The following is a 20,014-nucleotide window of genomic DNA, read 5'->3' as shown; positions in this document are numbered from 1 at the left end:
GGGGTGCGCAGTTTTAGGCATAATATGAAATAAGGATAGTATTTGACGATCCTTCAGTAAGAAATTATTAACTTTCTGATGGCCAAAGGTGCGCGCACCAAAACCCCCCTTCCCCACCCCCCTCCTCTGTACGCCCAGCTAGGGATGATAATAGATGTCGTCTGCTTGTATGAGTTTCGTGAGGTTTAAAGTGGGGGGGAGGGGGTATTCCTTTTCTTGAACATTTCAAAATGTTTGCACAAGTGTGTGTGAGGAAAGGAGGGTTAAGCAGGTTATTGTTATCTCATGCAAGTCATGACAAGTTATTGTTGTTTTTGCTTGCGCGTGTAAAGATTGTGGGATGACAAATTCCCGTAGTTGTTTTAACAATTGTCTGAAAATAGGTGCTGTTTATTTTTAATAATAGATGTTCTATATATGCCCGGCGAGACGGGGTGGTTTTAGGAAGCCTGTATGCCTTTAGTCTACAATCTTGAACGGATGCTCATTCAATGTATTAATGTAAGAAATAAGTTGAATTCCCCCTAAAGACAAAAGAGAAATATGGGAAGTGTTTCATCTAAATGGTTTCGTGTTTATATTCGATGATCTTCCATATTGCGTGACAGTCGCTAAGTGCCATTGTCTTTGAACCAATAGCGTTCGCTGTTATAAAAAGAGGTTGAAAGTAAAAGGGAGCGAAGATAATGTTAATGTTAGCGTTCTGTCTCACTTGATTGACGGACTCTTTAGCTTCGCACGGCAAAACTTCGTCCTTGCTAAAATGTCGGGCTTACGGAAGCAAGAACAGCCAAAGTGGCAGGATACCAACCTTGCCTTATTCGGCTCTGACATCGAGAAAAACGTGAGTCTATTTCTCAAGTTTTGATAAACTTCGCTCCACTTTTCTCACTTGAGAGAATGGGTTATCCCGTAATTCTAGCTGAGTTTACTGAGCCCCATGTTTTCTGCACTTGAAGGTCAAACGTGAGGCTGCAGGGCAAGAAAGAGCATGGTCAGGAGCAGGAAAGCGAGAGGGACTGCAAATTTGGCGAGTCGAGCAGTTCAAGGTTAGTTTGAATTTGTCTTGAATACCATCTGCTTTACGTCACCTTATATTTAAAAGGCTTAGAATGGCAGATTAATCAGCGATACCGATTTCAGGATATTCGACTGCTTATCACCAAATAAACCAAAAATCAATCGTGAAAATTACCTTTATCTGCGAAAGTCCAGTTGAGTTGTGTAGTGTTACGCTTTAGTGGTTATTGGGTGCGGCAGTGTTTGGTTCGCTTTAGTTGAGTTGAAATCAGTCCAAATTCAGCTAATATTTATGCAAGTTTAACAGGTGACACGTGTGGTATTATTCATCTTTTTCTTGTTTATAATTTTGTGTATTGTCATTGATAATTCTGGGCTCGTGATATAGAAGAATCAAGCTGCGCTTATCGCTTGGCTTCTTTTCAATTCGAGACCTTTCGACGTCAGGGCCCAGATTATTTTGTTTTTAAATGCAAGGGTTAGATTATCCTTAACACAATAAAATCGGTAGGTGGTTGTCGTTTAGCGGATTAAATGCACATTATCGAATTCTTTACTCACTATTTACATGCATGCTAAACCTTCTCAAATCTATTAGATTATTGATGTGAAGTTATTGATGTAACAAATAATAAATAAATTGTGAATTGTGAATCATAGTTTGGTGTGTGGCTCCATACAAAGCATAAGTAAAAATGAATTAGACTTCTAGAATAATCCGATTTTCTATTCTAGAAATGGACTTCTGGCGAAATACTTTACTGCTGGTGGCGCGTAACGACTTTTATTTTGTTCTCCATACATGGACATATTTTTTTTTTATCCCACGTATTTGCGTGACCTTTATACAGTTCGTGACTAATATACTGTGCGTGACAAATATATCCTGCTTGACTAGACTGTTGACAAGTGTGAAAAAAATCTTAGTTCTTTGATAAATAAATCTGATGTGGGTGCTTTATTGTTAATGCTGCAATAAAGTGGAATCTGCAGTGGAATCTGAATATCTTCAGCCCGTAATTCTAGTTTTCGTTTTTATTTCTTATTCATAATCTATATCATTTTGAATAGGTTGAATTTTCTTATTTCAATTCATCTACCGCCATATGTTTTGCAGTAGAACCCCGATAACCCGAAATCTTATACCCCACCTCCCCCAAAAGACAATAAATAAACCACCTAACCAAGACGCTATTCTACCTCCAGGTGAAGTCCGTGTTAAGAGACGACTATGGAAAATTCTATGATGGTGACTCTTACATCATCCTCAACACGTACAAGGATCCGGAAGAGGATGTATGTATTAACCCATAAAAATAATCTAAAAATGGAAAAAAAGGAGAGCCCAGTGACAAGAATGTAAAGGGGCGTGTCTAGAGAAAAACGCAGGGGGGGGGGGGGGTCAGAGAGTAGTAATTTACTGTCCACGGATAAGTTCAAATCTGGTAGTAGGTCATAAGATCCATCTAGAAACGTTTTCTATCCAAAACAGTCTTCTTAACTACCAACAAAGAGATCAACCTAGAGTAGAAATCATCTCGTCAAATGAGCAGGGTGGGGTTCGTGGGTGATAAGAGAGAGTGACAAAAATGAGTGACAAGACTGTGTAACAAGACAGTGTCACAAAACTGTTTGATAAGATTTTGTGAAAAGATTGTGTGGCCAGACAATTTGACAAGTCATGGGTAACGAAGCTGTGTGGCAAGCCAAGATTGCGGGGCAATAATATGTAACACTCTGACAAAATGTGACAATGGTGCGTGGCAGATTTGCCTGTCAAACTCACTTGACAAGACTATGTCAGGATTTTGGGCTGACTGCAAACACCTTTGAGAAGACTGTGTAACTAAACCACGTGGCAACTCAGTTTGTTCAACAGCAAAATAAGACTGCAGCCATCGCATGTGACAGAAGAACTGCACGTCAAAATGCAACATTGCAATTTTCTATATTACATTTACAGGAATTTAAATACGATGTCCATTTCTGGATTGGCCAGGATTCTACTCAAGATGAGTACGGTACAGCCGCGTACAAAACTGTCGAACTCGACATCTATGTGAGTATTTATCATAAGAGTTCTGGAGGGTCCAGATTCTAAAATGGGAGTTTACAAAACTGGAAATTAAAACGAAAATGCGCAATATTACAAAAATGCACCAGAGATACATTGAGAGGAGGTAAAGAGAGACCACCCAACTCATCCCCCTAGGTCGGCTCTTGAAGATGGAGATAGCTTCCTTACCTACTTTATACAAGACACTTGATAATAATGACGCTATGCTTTGTTGTCTACAGTTGAATGATAAGCCCGTGCAGCATCGGGAGGTTCAGGGTCACGAGTCAAAGTTGTTCATGTCTTACTTCGACTCCCTGACCATTCTCAAGGGCGGGTAAGAGCTCAAATCTATAACTTCCACCATAAATTTCATAAATCCCCCCTTCCCTGCTCCTCTTCCTACCCCTACACTAAGGGGGTCAAACTCAAAAATACGATTTTGTTTTCGGTCTAAAGAGGCGTCTTCATATGGCGCGCGCCCGGATTTTGAACTTTCGAATCTAAACCCAAAGTAAATGGATACAAACTTCTTCACAGCTTTATTTTTATATTTGTCAAAGTGTAAAATCTGGCTTCAAGCACGTTCGACCGGAGGTCTACCAGCCACGCCTTCTCAGAGTGTACGGGACCACGGTATGTGATATCAAGAAAGTTGTGAGCAGAATTCGTAATCTCATGGCCGTCGCCGAATCTGGGAATAGCGTGTAGTCAGATTCCGCTTCTCAAGCAGCGTAGTCAACCATGCTACCATGTCCAATCAATCCTTTTACTGTGTTCACTCAAATGGTTTTATAATAAAAAGAAAACAATGACTTGCTCAATATTCATTGGGGGAGCTCTGTCGTTGTGGTTTTGGCTTTCTCTCGACTCATACATGGTTTTCGTTGCTGTAGCCAAAAAGCGTCAAGGTGGAGGAAGTGCCGTTTGTGCGTAAATCGCTCAACTCCGATGATGTATTTATACTGGACAAGGGAAAAACAATCTATCAGGTATCAGGCAAATCCAAGCCTTATTAAAGATAGAGGTTTGTTAAAGATAATACATACGATAGTAATAAAGGACACGTTTTTTGGCATTTCAACCCCATCCTGAGAGAGAGAGGGAGAGAGAGAAAGAGAGAGAGAGAGGGGGGGAAGAGAGAGGGGGGAGAGAGAGAGGGGGGGGGGGGGGGAGAGAGAGAGAGGGGGGTAGGGAGGATACGATGTGATAGTCTAAGCCACACCCTACCTCGCCAATGGCCTGGAGTAAAAAAATTAAATGTAGTGGCTTTATGACACGTAATACTGGTACAATTTTATAAGCCTCACCCTTGCACATCATTCTTTGTCTTCCAGTGGAATGGCAAGAACTGTGACAAGGACGAAAAGTTCAGGGCAGTGCAGGAAGCGAATCGGCTCAAGAGTGAGCGGGGCGGGAGGCTCGTCATCGAAGTCATAGGTAACCTTGCGTGGAAATGTTGCGTGACGGCCTTTCGTGATGGTCTACTTGAATGTTTCGCGTATGGTCTTACGTGACTGTGTCGCGTGATGGTCTTACGTGACTTTGTCCCATATGGTCTTACGTGATTGCGTCGCGTGATGGTCTTACGTGATTGTATATTGTGAGAGTTTTACAACGGGAGGCCCGTCATCGAAGTCATAGGTAACCTTGCGAGAATATATGTTGCGTGACGGCCTTTCGTGATGGTCTACATGAATGTGGAGCGTGATATGGTCTTACGTGACTGTGTCGCAAATCTTTGTACGTGAATATGTGTAGCGTGGTGGTCTTACGTGATTGTTTAGTGTGAGAGTTTTACATAAATGTGACGTGTGATTATGCTTGTTTCGCTTGATAGTCTTACGTGAATATGTCGTGTAATATGGTCTTACGTAAATGTTTCGTGTGATATGGTCTAACGTGAATGTGTCGCGTGATAGTCTTACGTGAATGTGTCGAGTGATATGGTCTAACGTGAATGTGTTGCGTGGGACATGGCGGAAAAACATGACTTGACGTTTCCAATAAGCTCATATAACATCAAATAAGGCAGAAAATTCCCCTAATTACTAAGTGAGTAATATCAAACAAAATATAAAATGCGGCTTTTTATAAATTGATGCTCAAATTTCAAGTGTCTTTGAAATTTGAGCTTTTGGTCCCTGAGCCCATACATAGCGCAAGGATGATCAAGGAAAAATTATCTTAAAAAACCAAAATCTGGGTATGTGCATTTCTGCCTCATGTTATGTGTTTCGAAAAGTGAAACTCAGTCCGGAATACAAGGAAATTATTGCGCATATTCAGGGTTTTTCCGTCATGTCGTTGCGTGATGGTCTTTACGTGAATGTGTCTCGTGATATGGTCTTACATGAGTGTCGCGTGATGTTCTTACGTGACTTTGTCTCGTAATGGTCTTACGTGAATGTGTCGCGTGATATGGTCTTACGTGATTGAGTCTCTTGATATGCTCTTACGTGAATGTGTCGCGTGATGGTCTTACGTGATAGTGGAGCTTGATGTTAGCGTTACGTTATTTGGGGTTGTATCATTCTTATGTGTTTCAGTATCGTGATTGTCCGATGCGATGGTTGTGTCTATTTCTTAGCTGACTGTGTTATGCGATGATGTTATTTGATTGGGGATATATGATTTTATCTTTTTTTTTCTTTTATATCTTAGATGAAGGAGAGGACAGAAGTGCGCCCTTCTACCGGTTCCTGCCTGATCTTCCATGTAAAGAAGAGGTATACGATAACATTCTTCACTAAGAAGTCGCGTGCTTATTCATATAACGTGACTTTGTGTGATACATTAGATAAGTAGTTGATTGAATGTGACTTTTTGTATTTTCATGCTATAATTTCTCTGCCATAATGTTAATCGACTTCTCCATGTATTTACAGAAAGGAGATTATGACGACTTTGAGCCAGTCCTGCTCAGGTAAATGTTATTATGCAAATATGTGTACGTGCTCGAAGAAACAGACGGTGTTTTCTTCGGCGGCAAAATTACGCTGGATCTCCAGGGAGTGCCCGCAATGCCCGCTGGGATTTCCAGGGAGCGCCCGCAATGACCGCTGGGTGACCGCGCATGATCACCAAGGGCAGGAGGAACAGAGATTGTTAGGCTAAATTCTGATGATAAAACCATGAAATCCTCTCTACATTGGCTGAAAAGCGCCGTGCTTTGCGACGCGGGGGTTTGCTTAGAAAACCTGGTAAAGTAACGCTGCGTAATCTCATCTGCTACCGTAGTCGAGCATGCTTTGCCTAGCCGAAGCCGAGTGTGTTCGTGCGTAGCAAAGTAGCACCTCACATTACGCTAATTTCTTTGTTTTACTGCTGGCGACATTCTTATCGTAAAGACGAACTGGCGTAGGCGACGGGCACATACCCCATGTTTCTTTACACACCGGTTTTTACTTATTATTTCGGCAAGTGCTGGATTCGTTACTGAAGAACGTTGTACATAGTGTCTCTGGAATTTTGACCTACTTAACTCATCGAAATTCTGCAACGGATGTTGCAATGTTTACTTTACAAGGGTTTCAGACGCCTCAGGTCAGATGAAACTTACCGAGATGAAGAAGGGAAAAGGCCGCATTACTAGGAATGACTTCGACGAGAAAGATGGTGAGTGAATGAACGACGATCTCATGTACAATACACGCAAACCCTTGATAAATCAGACGACTTGCACTTAGAAATAACGTGACTATTTGATACATAGACGGCATTTCACCTGCAAAATTTTACGTTCTCTTTCTACAAAACTATAAATTAAGACAAAACTTTACAAAGCATGTTTCTTTTTCTATCCTCGTTTCATCATTAAAAAGAATCTATTTCGACTCTGTACTGCTGTATTTTAAAATACACTATATCAAATAATAATCGTATCTGATATCTCCCTTTCGTCGGCAGTGTTCCTGTTTGACACGGGTAACGCTTTGTTCGTTTATTCTGGCAACAAAGCGAGCATCGATGAGAGGCGTCTGGCCTTGCAAATCGGGACCGTAAGTACAGGGAGTTATAATCCACATAAGTAATACATAGGGGTGTTAGACTTCACGTAAGTAATACATTAAGGTGTTAGACTTCACGTAAGTAATACATTAAGGTGTTAGACTTCACGTAAGTAATATAGTGGCGTTAGACTTCATGCTAGATTACATAGGGGCGTTAGACTCCACGTAAGTAATACACAGGGGCGTTAGACTCCACGTAAGTAATACATAGGGGCGCTAGACTCCACGTAAGTAATACATAGGGGCGTTAGACTTCACGTAAGTAATACATAGGGGCGTTAGACTCCACGTAAGTAATACATAGGGGCGTTATACTCCACGTAAGTAATACATAGGGGCGTTAGACTCCGTGTAAGTAATACATAGGGGCGTTAGACTCCACGTAAGTAATACATAGGGGCGTTAGACTCCACGTAAGTAATACATAGGGGCGTTATATCCCACGTAAGTAATACATAGGGGCGTTATACTCCACGTAAGTAATACATAGGGGCGTTAGACTTCACGTAAGTAATACATAGGGGCATTAGACTTTACGTAAGTAATACATAGGGGCGTTAGACTCAACGTAAGTAATACATAAGGGCACTAGACTTCACGTAAGTAATACATAGGGGCATTAGACTTCACGGAAGTAATACATAGGGGCATTAGACTTCACGTTAGAAATAGGGGAGTTAGAATTCACTCTAGTTCCTGGCGTTCTTTTCGAATTTCTGTTGCGTTTCGGTTTTTCTGTGGTTGTGATATTACCCCATACCCCGCCTCTTCCCAATCTTCTTGTAGCTCGCCTCTCGGCAAACCACAGGTATCCCGTACTCTAGATACTAAGGTTGGCGATGGGCTTATTTGAGATTTTGATGAACTGTTCACAGATGGTGCAGTAAGGAAAATCACATGCGGACCGCGTAATGAGTTCTGTTGTTCTTGGTTTAGAATTACTTGAATGGCACTAACCACCCGTTCGCTCCCATCTCCGCCATCTACGACGGACGACTGCCCGAGGAATTCCTTGAAGCCCTCGCCCCTTCTAGCGCACCGGTGAGTCTTTCAAACAGTGCTGCTCTGACCACGACAATAATCAACCTATCCCGAGAAAGTCTGCTGAGAAGTCTATAGAGGATATTGAGAAAAAGTAATGTTGAGGCAGAAAAAAAAAAAGATTTCAAATTTGAACGCAATGTGGGGGGGGGGGGGGGGGGGGGGGGGGGGATTGAAGCGAACTATCTTCGAGCGTCCCATAATTGAAGCTGACATACGCCCAACAGAAGGAAATTAATGAGAAAAAGATAAGGATAGTAGTGATTTCTGTAGTCATAACCTAGTATTCTCTTGATTAGATATAATGGAGTTTGATGTTTTAATCAAATTTTCGTATGTTTCCTTGCCACTATTACTTTTTTTTTAACGAGATTAGAACGATTTTCGTAATTAGAAAATGTGATATTGAATAAAAGTGGTAAGTGAATTGAGACACAAATAACGGACTCCAGATCTTCGGCGACTAGATCTGTTCTGTCACCCGTATTCTGTATTTTGAACGGGGGGATCGTTTACCCATTCAGCGGACCATTTTCTCTTAGGTAGCTCGTCCTAGCTTGCATAGTGGTACTCAATTTTCCTTCTTCTAGGCGGACCTTCAAGTCGTGTGGGGTGGTTCTTCCTACCCCTACCCCCCCTTCCCCCCCGAACCACCCCTGGCTACGGGCCTCACTGTGGTAACCTAGAACTTTTTTTTTTTTTCGAATTGCAGAGTTCCGGTCATGCTTATACCGACGGTCAGCCCAAACAACAGACCAGAAGTTATGGCTACTCGTACAAACGCTAACCACTTTACCTAGGCATACAGGAATCACTCTACCAAGCAGATAAAGAGAATCGACACATTACCCTTACGTCATACAGGCTCGGTTCTAACCGTTGTTGAGTCGATCCTTCCCAGCATGCAGCTAGGGGGTTGCGCAGAGAGCTACAGCAACAGCTCACGAGTAATACAGCGTTTGAACTTAGCCTAAGTGTAAATGAAAGTGTAAGTTTTAATCATCGTTAAAAAGAAAAAATAGTGTAGTTATGTGTAGAGTGGTTGTCTAGGTCAAAACAGAATATCACGGATGGAATAGAAATGTTAATCGTCACCTTCTCATAACAAGTCTGACTTGTAATCAGTTTCTAAATTTTGTAAAAATAAATATGTCTTGCCTCCGTTACTTGTGCTAATTTACATGTTGCCTGAAGGTGGAGGAATGGCTTAAAGCCGCATTGTCACCAGTTTACTTCCGGATGTCCGACGGAAACCTCAACCGTAAAAGACAAAAGAACCTATTAGAATCCGAGATATTTAACAGGCCATCCGCTCTAAATTACCAATCACATCATCAAAGAAACTTCCAATAGACACACTGCTTTCAATATTTTGAAATATTTTTCGCGCTTTCCGTTAAAAATCATCGGATATTGTTAGGTAATCGACCGGAAGTAAACTGGTGACAATGCGGCTTTAACCTGCCCACCATGTTGTTTTGCCTTCGATAAATCAGACTCAATCAAACTTAAACCATCAGAGCCGTAGCAGGCCACGTAAGATGGGGGGGGGGGGGCACAAGCCAGAAACTTGGGGGCACAGCCACGCCCCTGCTAGCCTAATTTCACGTAGGACCCAGGCGCCCCGGCTGAAATTCAGGGTACGCAAAAAATATTTGCGGGGTTAGGGGGGGGGGGGGGGCACATGCCCCCAGTGCGGCCCTAACCATTCTAATGCTTCGTGATTGAATCGGATTTTCGATTGATCCGGCCTGATAGTTTGATAGACAAGCATAATTTTAGACAATTAAAAGATTTAAACACATTAAAAGATTTTTCGTTTTTAGTGCTGATGCGGCCGGGAACACTAGGCATACTGAAAATGTATAATTACAAAGGAAATAACATAAAAAATTTACTGTATTGAAACGGTTTCCCGCGTTTGGACGTCTATCTCTTTACACTTTTATTGGAAGGCGAAACTCAAAACTCGCATGTTTGTAGAGTTTGCTTGTTATTTTACCATTTGTTTTATGTAGCGTTATTCTCACACCGATAAGTCGACAAATTCCCTTCCTTTTTTAGTAACAATGAAGTGTAGAACACACAAACTTTTTCATCAGGCTTTGCGGTCATGCGAACTGTGGGCTCACACAACAGGTGATCGAGCTAACGCCATACAACAGCCGTGATACATTATTTCCACTCAATTTGAAACTGAGCACAACTTAAGTGTAATGAAACTTTGATAATTCTATGACTAATGATCTTTAGGCTTGGGGGAGGGGAGGGACGGCTCTGTCAGGCTTCAACGAAGGTTAATCAAGGTCGCCGGCGACGAAGGTCGGTTTTCTTTTCAGCCGTCCAATCAGCGTCAAGTATTTTACAGCGCATTACAAGAAAACCCAAACTATACACACAGAAGCTTTTAGAATCCGCTGGATCTGAAAGAAGCTTTGCAATTTATGATTTATCCAGCGATGAACAAGAGAGCCCTTAACAAGGTAATCATTTTGGTAGAATAGAGAATTGATTTACCTTTTGGTATATTGTTGGATGAGGAAATACTTATTCCTTTCAATATGAAGAGCGCTCGTGTCTTTGCTTTTGGTGAATGAATGTAAGCTTATAATAAGCTTTTTATTTAATATTTTATCATATTACTCGCTATGTAAGATTGATAATAAGCTGTTGATCAGGAATTTATCCTACTTGTGGGGGGTTAAATCTTGTATTCCAATGGAACCCCATTGCAACTCAAAATGGATCAAAACACATTCGCCGTCTTGTTGTTGCTCTTGGGATTCTCCCCTTTGTTCACGATTACGAAAACCACACATGGCGAGTTGGCATTATGTATAGAATTCTTCGATGCAAAGCAATTTTTTAAACTCTAGGTTTAAAATGATAGATTTGCATAAAATGATAAAATGAATATTTAAAAAGGATCAGTAAATTGTGACGGTGAATATAAACTCTGTGATTAGATGCACGGCAGCCGTGCAGCTAGCCACAGAAAGTGGATTTTTTAAGTTATGCGTAGCTTTCATTTCATCCTTTTTCGTACAGCGGTTTCAGGCATAAATGTCCCGTAGATGGTCTTAAATTCATAGGGGCAAAATTCGCAGTAAAATAACAAAAAGTCATCCTCACCCAATTTTTAGAAGTATAATCATTTTAATTCCCTCTGTGCAGTTTCATAATATAATTGGACACCTTGTTTGCCTCACTCTTTTTATTGTGATTTTCTTACAAATACTTGGGCTCCCTTTGTTTACTCTTGGCCTTACTTGAAGAACTCATTACATGTGCCGGGACACAAACCAGCCAGCAAAGCAAAGAAATGCTTGCAGCACATAGAGTACTCCTAGCTATGAAGTCTGTGTTGATCAAATATTTAATTCTTGCATGCTAAGGCTTATTGGCTAACTTCCTTAACACTTTGTAAAGACCTGTGCAAACTGCGCCAGCACCGGCCAGCATTGTTGGCGAATTCTTGCTCAACTGACCACAAGACAAAGGAAATGTCAGAAAGTCAATTTTCTATTTTGACATTTCCTTTGTCCTATAGTCAGTCAAACTAAATTTGACAGCAATGGTGGCAGGTGCTGGCGCAGTTTGTACAGGGCTTAATGGTGGCGATGGTAGTGCACATTCCATTATAAAATCTCTTATCAATTCTCTTATAAAATGAAGTATACCATAATGATGCAAATTAGTGCCCAGGGCACTTTAGAGGGACACTTATTACTTGTGTTTTATTGTTTTTTTATTACTTATTGGTGAGGGGGTGCTTATAAAATTTCGGCAAGAATACCAGCTTACGAATGGACTGGGAACAGAAATTATTTGGATAAAGAAGTTCAAGGAATGAATAGGCCCTTGTTATAACGTGACACCTCTATGCAAGCTAAATTTACAACGTTCAAGTGGTAAATTTTGTTGAGATTTGTTTAGAGGGGTGGGAAGGGGGTTGCTTATTGGGGAGGGGGGGCTTATTTAAAAATTCAAGGTCGAAGAGGGTGCTTAATTAAAGGAGGGCGCTTATTCAAATCATTATAGAACATACATTTTCGCCAAAGTACAGGCTTGTGCGTACACAGGGGGGTGGGCGTGCACCCCTACCTTGGCGGCCAAAAAGTGGGTCATTTCTTATTAAGGAATCTTTAAATACTATGATTTTTCCATATGATACCTATGACTGTGCACCCCCCCCCCCCAGCCAATCCTGGCTACACGCCTGAAGTACACATGCCTAATTTTGTTGTAAGTTTTTTTTTGCACATCTTTGCATATTTCAACTCCTGCTTTTTTCATTACGCTCTGCCGTCCAGAGCATTTGATTTACATCTTCCATCCAATTTTTTCTCTAAAGTTCATTTTCCAATCCATTGGTACAAGATGTGCTGCACACAGGAATTTCCATGGTGGAAAATGTCGTCAAGCCCTTTCTTATCACCCCTGTCCAACTGAGCTTCAAAAAGGAAGTATCAAACCTGTTGTAGTACTGTTTGGATGGTTACTTGCCAAGAGTCGGCACCTGGAGAAGTATGGCAGTATGTACCATCAATATGGGGCCGATGTTGTGACAGCTAAACTTGAAGTTGCAGAGGTAAATCAAAATTAACCAATTTAAAATGCAATTAATATTTTTAGCAAATCAAATGTACACAAATCTCCACAACACCATACAAAGTATGAAACCATTCCTTCCATCCTCCCCTTCCCCACTACAGTATTTACTCCATCCTCCCCTCCCCCACTGCAGTATTTAATCCATCCTCCCCTCCCCACTATAGTATTCACTCCATCCTCCCCTCCCCCACTACAGTATTCACTTCATCCTCCCCTTCCCCACTATAGTATCCACTCCATCCTCCCCTCCCCCACTACAGTATTCACTCCATCCTCCCCTCCCCCACTACAGTATTCACTCCATCCTCCTCTCCCCCACTACAGTATTCACTCCATCCTCCCCTCCCCTACCACAGTATTCACTCCATCCTCCCCTCCCCCACTACAGTATTCACTTTATCCTCCCCTCCCCCACTAAAGTATTCACTCCATCCTCCCCTCCCCCACTATAGTATTCACTCCATCCTCCCCTCCCCTACCACAGTATTCACTCCATCCTCCCCTCCCCCACTACAGTATTCACTTCATCCTCCCCTCCCCCACTAAAGTATCCACTCCATCCTCCCCTCCCCCACTATAGTATTCACTCCATCCTCCCCTCCCCTACCACAGTATTCACTCCATCCTCTCCTCCCCCACTACAGTATTCACTCCATCCTCCCCTCCCCCACTAAAGTATCCACTCCATCCTCCCCTCCCCCACTATAGTATTCACTCCATCCTCCCCTCCCCCACTACAGTATTCACTCCATCCTCCCCTCCCCTACCACAGTATTCACTCCATCCTCCCCTCCCCCACTACAGTATTCACTTCATCCTCCCCTCCCCCACTACAGTATTCACTCCATCCTCCTCTCCCCCACTACAGTATTCACTCCATCCTCCCCTCCCCTACCACAGTATTCACTCCATCCTCCCCTCCCCCACTACAGTATTCACTTTATCCTCCCCTCCCCCACTAAAGTATTCACTCCATCCTCCCCTCCCCCACTATAGTATTCACTCCATCCTCCCCTCCCCTACCACAGTATTCACTCCATCCTCCCCTCCCCCACTACAGTATTTACTTCATCCTCCCCTCCCCCACTAAAGTATCCACTCCATCCTCCCCTCCCCCACTATAGTATTCACTCCATCCTCCCCTCCCCTACCACAGTATTCACTCCATCCTCTCCTCCCCCACTACAGTATTCACTCCATCCTCCCCTCCCCCACTAAAGTATCCACTCCATCCTCCCCTCCCCCACTATAGTATTCACTCCATCCTCCCCTCCCCCACTACAGTATTCACTCCATCCTCCCCTCCCCTACCACAGTATTCACTCCATCCTCCCCTCCCCCACTACAGTATTCACTTCATCCTCCCCTCCACCACTACAGTATTCACTTCATCCTCCCCTCCCCCACTAAAGTATCCACTCCATCCTCCCCTCCCCCACTATAGTATTCACTCCATCCTCCCCTCCCCCACTACAGTATTCACTCCATCCTCCCCTCCCCCACTAAAGTATCCACTCCATCCTCCCCTCCACCACTATAGTATCCACTCCATCCTCCCCTCCCCCACTACAGTATTCACTCCATCCTCCCCTCCCCCACTATAGTATTCACTCCATCCTCCCCTCCCCCACTACAGTATTCACTCCATCCTCCCCTTTCCCCACTATAGTATCCACTCCATCCTCCCCTCCCCCACTATAGTATCCACTCCATCCTCCACTCCCCCACTATAGTATTCACTCCATCCTCCCCTCCCCCACTATAGTATTCACTCCATCCTCCCCTCCCCCACTATAATATTCACTCCATCCTCCACTCCCCCACTACAGTATCCACTCCATCCTCCCCTCCCCCACTACAGTATCCACTCCATCCTCCCCTCCCCCACTAAAGTATCCACTCCATCCTCCCCTCCCCCACTACAGTATTCACTCCATCCTCCTCTCCCCCACTATAGTATTCACTCCATCCTCCCCTCCCCCACTATAGTATTCACTCCATCCTTCCCTCCCCCACTACAGTATTCACTCCATCTTCCCTCCCCCACTATAGTATTCACTCCATCCTCCCCTCCCCCACTATAGTATTCACTCCATTCTCCCCTCCCCCACTATAGTATTCACTCCATCCTCCCCTCCCCACTATAGTATTCACTCCATCCTCCCCTCCCCCACTATAGTATTCACTCCATCCTTCCCTCCCCCACTATAGTATTCACTCCATCCTCCCCTCCCCCACTATAGTATTCACTCCATCCTCCCCTCCCCCACTATAGTATTCACTCCATCCTCCCCTCCCCCACTATAGTATTCACGCCTGCCTCCACTCCCCCACTATAGTATTTACTCCATCCTCCCCTCCCCCATTATAGTATTCACTCCATCCTCCCCTCCCCCACTACAGTATTCACTCCATCCTCCACTCCCCCACTATAGTATTCACTCCATCCTCCCCTCCCCCACTATAGTATTCACTCCATCCTCCCCTCCCCCACTATAGTATTCACTCCATCCTCCCCTCCCCCACTATAGTATTCACGCCTGCCTCCACTCCCCCACTATAGTATTCACTCCATCCTCCCCTCCCCCACTACAGTATCCACTCCATCCTCCTCTCCCCCACTATAGTATTTACTCCATCCTTACATCCATACTTTTTGATGCACATGAGCATGACCCTTGACCCCGTCCCCCCCTCGAGACATGGACAGTGTCTTTCTGTTTCTTGGCCCTACTATTTACTAGAAGCTTGTGTTCCTCAGTTCCATAATGGGCCAGTCTTAGTATGTAATAGGATTTTAAATGATTTATACTGTATAAGCTCTATATAAATGCTACATTCTTTTACATGCACACTTTCAACGTTCAATTTTAGGTTTTACGTCCAACCAAAGCTGAAAACACTGCCAAGAGTGTTCTTGACAAGTTAGTTTCCACTGATATGCGGGATCGACCTGTCCTTGTCCATGGTTTCTCTGTAGGCGGTTATCTCTACTCGCAAGTTCTGCACCAGATGGAAACAAACGTAGACTACTCTTCTGTTAAGGATAGAATTTTAGGTCAAGTGTTTGACAGCCCTGTGTCTTTCTCTGGGATTCCTCATGGTGTATCAAATGCAGCAATGAAAAACCCAGCGCTTCGCTCTCTTATGAAGTCTACAATCCAAGCATACCTCAAAACTACTGCAAAGTACACAACAGATATCTATCTGGCCCGACAACAGCTATTTTATAACAACCCAGTGAGATCACCCACATTACTACTTTACTCCAAGACTGATGAGGTTGCAGACGCAAAAATCTGCGAGCATGCATCAAATATGTGGGAGAATCTTGGTATGGATGTCACGTCAGTCTGCTGGGACAACTCACCTCATGTCTCCCATTTTTATGTCCATCAAAAGGAGTATGTGCAAGCTGTTGAGAGTTTTGCAGACAGGGTCCTAAAACCTGTGACTGTCTAACAAGAACTGAAAAACTCGTAACCCTGACTATGGGTTTTTCATCCTATGGTGGCCTAGCAAGGCTGACATTTTATGGACGATTGACAATTTTCAGACGATTATTTATATAGTACCAGGAGTGAAGTATTTTTCCTTGGGGGTGGGGGCAAAGTAATTTCTCAAGAACATTCGTTTCCAACTGAGACGTAACGACTAAGACGTAATAGCTTTATTGGGTCAGAAAGGGGGGCTACGCCTCCACCCTGGCCAGGCCCATGAGTACGTTTATGGAGGAAAAGGGGTAAGTCCCTTCAAGAAGATGTTTGGAAATCATGTTGTTTTTCATGAGTGATCACACTTTAATTCATCATAACAGATAAAAAGCATGCCTCACCGCCGACTTTCCTGGAGTCTTATAGTGTAGCGATGGCAGTAAGACCCCTGTATACATGGCCACACGAACTACAGGAAGTTACCAAGTATCTTGATCTTATGGACATTTTGTTTAATATTTAGTTGGAGGAAATCTTGTGGAAGTACATAGACTATGAGGCTACTTCTCCCTTTTGAACACGTTCCAAAAATGGAAAGTCTACCTACACTAATCATGTAAAATGATTCTATGATTATATGCTAAATGTCAGTCGGTAAACTTTATGAAATGCAGACCCAAGAAATACAAATTTCTTTATGAATACTCATAGGCCCACCTCTCTAGGATAGATGTTTCTCAAATTTTTCATAATTAGGAGCAAGCTGAAATTATTTGCATCTGTCGAATAAGTCCTTGTCACATGAAGTCTAATTATACCGTGCCACCACAGCTTTCCCATTCATTTAGAGTTAAAGTGATGAATTCAAGCTCCTCGGTGACATTACTATATGGTACGCGGCGTGCTTCCACATGCTTACCACCACGGTGTGCTTTACCCAGTCCCACAGCATGACTTGGACTGACGAGTTCGCGCATGCTCTTTGCCGTTTGGTGTCGCCGGCAGCTCAGCGGGCTCAGCTTTTATAACAATAGACTCGCCATTTGGCTTCTCATGAGCTTGTCCTGATTTTTCTAGCTCGTTTTGTCGAACTTTATCAAAAATATGTGCAAAAATAAACTCGAACGCCTCTGCAACATTTGTAGAGTCTAAAGCAGAAGTTTCCATAAAAAGCATGCCGTGTTCGGCGGCGAATTGCTTTCCTCGTCGGTTCTCTATCATCCGTAAGTGTTTTAGATCCGATTTGTTGCCTATCAGAATAATTGACAAGTCATCGCTCGCGTGTTGCCGCAGTTCTTCAACCCATTTGTTCAGATTCATGAATGACGTTCCCTTGGCAATGTCATAGACGAGTACAGCGCCCATGGCCCCGCGGTAATATGCGCTCGTGATGGCCCGGTACCTCTCCTGACCTGCAACAAAACGCAAGGCGATATGTCAATTATTTTATTGAAAACAAATTATAACGCGGACACTCAGACAAACATTGTACGTGAAAACTTCAAAAACCTATGGGAAATACTAAACTCAGCTCAACTGATTCATATAGAGGGAAAATCAGGCAAATAATGGTTCATAAAAAAGTTGGACGCGCCGCATAGAATCACCTGGGTACGAGGGAAGATGAGGAATGGAATGGATCAATTGGTGTAGGAGAGGGAGGAAAAATTCACCAGCCTACTCCCGGCCACATCATATCATTCTGACTGCGGTTCATCTAAATGGTGCAAGAAAACTGGGCGCAAAGACAAGAGACATTCTAAAACGTCAAAAACGTCGTCTTCTTTTCCAAAATCGCAAATGCAGAATTAAATTGTGCTTATAGTAACAACCTTATTATTACTATTTGTCATTGTTGTAATTCTCTTCCTAATAATTTATTGGGTATTATATTTGTATATACATTATTCAGCCTTAAAATGTCCCAAAAATAAGAACGGCCCAGCCTCAACTGAAAATAAAGAGGTTCTTATAAAAAATAAAAATAAATGAATAAAAATAGTGCCCTAATAAGGAATTAAGAGAGAAAATGACGAATTTCACAGACAAGACAAGATTAATTGTTATATTTCCATCATGATACTTGGGTATCTTGCCTGGTATAATAATTATTCCACAAATCAACGGATAATTGTGTTTATAATTCTATTCCATAAATGTTAATAAGAAATGAACATGAGAAGGAAGGAAATAAATTCATATTCCAAAGAGAATTGCGTTACGCATCGCCATCGGTTAAGTGGCGTTGTCATGGCCATCGTCTTTGTAAGACTGATTGCACTCCTATCTGATACGAATTAATCAAAAAATAAAATAATATCATAGCGGGAACTCGCGCATTCGGCCGGAAACAGACATCCGAAGAATGCATACATTTTATTAAAGATCTGATTCGAGCACGAGAAATGAATGAGACAAAACATCCAAAGGCGGTGTTGATATAATATATGAAAATATGAATAGAGTGATACGAAATTACTGTTTTAGTTAAATTTAAAGGGGATTCAATAAGTTTGACATTCAGCTAGATACCTGCGGTGTCCCAGATTTGGGCACGGACGGTCTTCCCTTCTATCTCGACGTTCCTATGGGCGAGCTCCACTCCTATAGTAGCCTTTGACCCGAGATGGAACTCGTTTTTGGTATATCTTGATAGCAAGTTTGATTTACCGACCCCTGAATCCCCGATAAGGACGATTTTGAACAAGTAGTCGTAGTTGTCTTCAGGGTTGCTTGTCGTGCTGCCCTGACGCATCATTTTAAATGATCACCCAGCCTTGAAGATTAGAAAAAAAATAAGTCAACACCTCAATTCTAATGTAATCATCACGAAAACCTGTAGGCCAACGTACCCTAACACATTCACTATTTCAAACATTTCAATCTAGGTCTGTTATTGTCCTCAAAGTTGCAATCATAATAAATTATTTGACTGGGTTAAAGACGCCTTAACAGATATATAATTAGGGCAACATCAAGCGAAATCGAGATGTCTTAAATATACGGCGCGTAGAATGTGTACACGCATAATCTGGTGTAATCACCCATACACAAATAACTGCTTTTATACACAATACAAGGTCCACGAACCGAACGTGTCGCAGTTTACCGTAAGCTTGATATAACATTTCTTAGCCAAACAAGGGCAAACAATCACAGCGAAGACCAAGATTGCTTTATAGTATCAACACATTCGAGTGGCTCACCTCTATAAGCAGTTAGACGACGTTTAAAAACAACTTATAAACCAAGATTCAACCGCCCTCTTTTACCACTGAATTCCCGACATTTTCTGCAGAGCTCAATGTTTTCCGCAAACCAAAGGTTCCTTTTCACAGCCAAGACTACCGCCAGTTCTTGGATCTCACTCTGAGAACTTCGTGACTGTTAATGGTAGAATACCCCAAATTGACCAGTTATCATATCTAAGATAAGTCATTCACTGTTGTGTGAAGTTTTGCTCGATTCACTCCGATGGGCTGAGCGATTTTCGTTATTCGGCATATGTAAATCAGCACGATGGCGGCTTATTAGTATACAGGTGGTAAGTCATTCGCCAATAACAGAGGGACGCTCTTTGTATCTCATTAATTAGCGGACAATGCGTAAAATAACCTGATAAAAACGGCACTCGGCTTTTACTTTGCTTTGGATTCTATAATAAACAATCTCTCTAAATTAGATTATGGACTCAAGTAAATTCTACTTAAAAAAAGTGTGCGTGTGCGCACGCAATTCTATTGAAGTTATTTATGGGCTCAAGAATTTGATTGATTCGAATACTTAATTTAATTGAATACCTTGAAAATCCCACGAAAAAGTATTTTTATACAAGA

The 20,014-nt window shown here is 42.5% G+C and overlaps 3 protein-coding genes across 3 annotated transcripts; 2 read left to right on the top strand and 1 right to left on the bottom strand.

The window, feature by feature from the left end:
- Nucleotides 1-674: 674 nt before the first annotated feature.
- Nucleotides 675-9,296, top strand: LOC5521391 (gelsolin-like protein 2). Its single transcript, XM_032366595.2, has 14 exons — nucleotides 675-844; nucleotides 960-1,049; nucleotides 2,227-2,316; nucleotides 2,984-3,079; nucleotides 3,319-3,413; nucleotides 3,640-3,712; nucleotides 3,973-4,068; nucleotides 4,414-4,516; nucleotides 5,741-5,805; nucleotides 5,965-6,002; nucleotides 6,606-6,694; nucleotides 6,986-7,077; nucleotides 8,026-8,130; nucleotides 8,843-9,296. Exons 1-14 carry the CDS (start codon nucleotides 764-766, stop codon nucleotides 8,915-8,917), a joined length of 1,188 nt encoding a protein of 395 aa, XP_032222486.2. The 5' UTR covers nucleotides 675-763; the 3' UTR covers nucleotides 8,918-9,296.
- Nucleotides 9,297-10,372: 1,076 nt separating this feature from the next.
- On the top strand, nucleotides 10,373-16,882 carry LOC5521380 (transmembrane protein 53). The gene is made up of 3 exons (XM_048729267.1): nucleotides 10,373-10,613; nucleotides 12,485-12,721; nucleotides 15,619-16,882. Exons 1-3 carry the CDS (start codon nucleotides 10,575-10,577, stop codon nucleotides 16,204-16,206), a joined length of 864 nt encoding a protein of 287 aa, XP_048585224.1. The 5' UTR covers nucleotides 10,373-10,574; the 3' UTR covers nucleotides 16,207-16,882.
- Nucleotides 16,521-19,694, bottom strand: LOC5521382 (ras-related protein Rab-11A). Its single transcript, XM_001641130.3, has 3 exons — nucleotides 19,385-19,694; nucleotides 18,711-18,954; nucleotides 16,521-17,590 (listed from the first exon to the last, which is right to left on the bottom strand). The coding sequence occupies exons 2-3, from the start codon at nucleotides 18,934-18,936 to the stop codon at nucleotides 17,112-17,114; spliced, it is 705 nt and encodes a 234-aa protein (XP_001641180.2). The 5' UTR covers nucleotides 18,937-18,954; nucleotides 19,385-19,694; the 3' UTR covers nucleotides 16,521-17,111.
- Nucleotides 19,695-20,014: the final 320 nt, after the last annotated feature.

This window comes from Nematostella vectensis, chromosome 6, assembly GCF_932526225.1.
Source record: "Nematostella vectensis chromosome 6, jaNemVect1.1, whole genome shotgun sequence".
Taxonomy (NCBI): domain Eukaryota; kingdom Metazoa; phylum Cnidaria; class Anthozoa; order Actiniaria; family Edwardsiidae; genus Nematostella; species Nematostella vectensis.
This window is presented reverse-complemented; position numbering and strand designations above follow the sequence as displayed.

What these genes read in the sequence shown, in the direction of transcription:
- LOC5521380 (XM_048729267.1), top strand. Translation starts at nt 10,575, where the DNA reads ATGATTTATCCAGCGATGAACAAGAGAGCCCTTAACAAG. An exon ending in ACAAGAGAGCCCTTAACAAG is followed by an intron (nt 10,614 to 12,484) that starts GTAATCATTTTG and finishes TTTTCTCTAAAG; the next exon opens with TTCATTTTCCAATCCATTGG. An exon ending in CTAAACTTGAAGTTGCAGAG is followed by an intron (nt 12,722 to 15,618) that starts GTAAATCAAAAT and finishes GTTCAATTTTAG; the next exon opens with GTTTTACGTCCAACCAAAGC.
- LOC5521391 (XM_032366595.2), top strand. Translation starts at nt 764, where the DNA reads ATGTCGGGCTTACGGAAGCAAGAACAGCCAAAGTGGCAGGATACCAAC. An exon ending in CTGTCGAACTCGACATCTAT is followed by an intron (nt 3,080 to 3,318) that starts GTGAGTATTTAT and finishes TGTTGTCTACAG; the next exon opens with TTGAATGATAAGCCCGTGCA. An exon ending in CTGACCATTCTCAAGGGCGG is followed by an intron (nt 3,414 to 3,639) that starts GTAAGAGCTCAA and finishes TATTTGTCAAAG; the next exon opens with TGTAAAATCTGGCTTCAAGC.
- LOC5521382 (XM_001641130.3), bottom strand. Translation starts at nt 18,936, where the DNA reads ATGATGCGTCAGGGCAGCACGACAAGCAACCCTGAAGACAACTACGAC. An exon ending in CCAAATCTGGGACACCGCAG is followed by an intron (nt 17,591 to 18,710) that starts GTATCTAGCTGA and finishes GTTTTGTTGCAG; the next exon opens with GTCAGGAGAGGTACCGGGCC.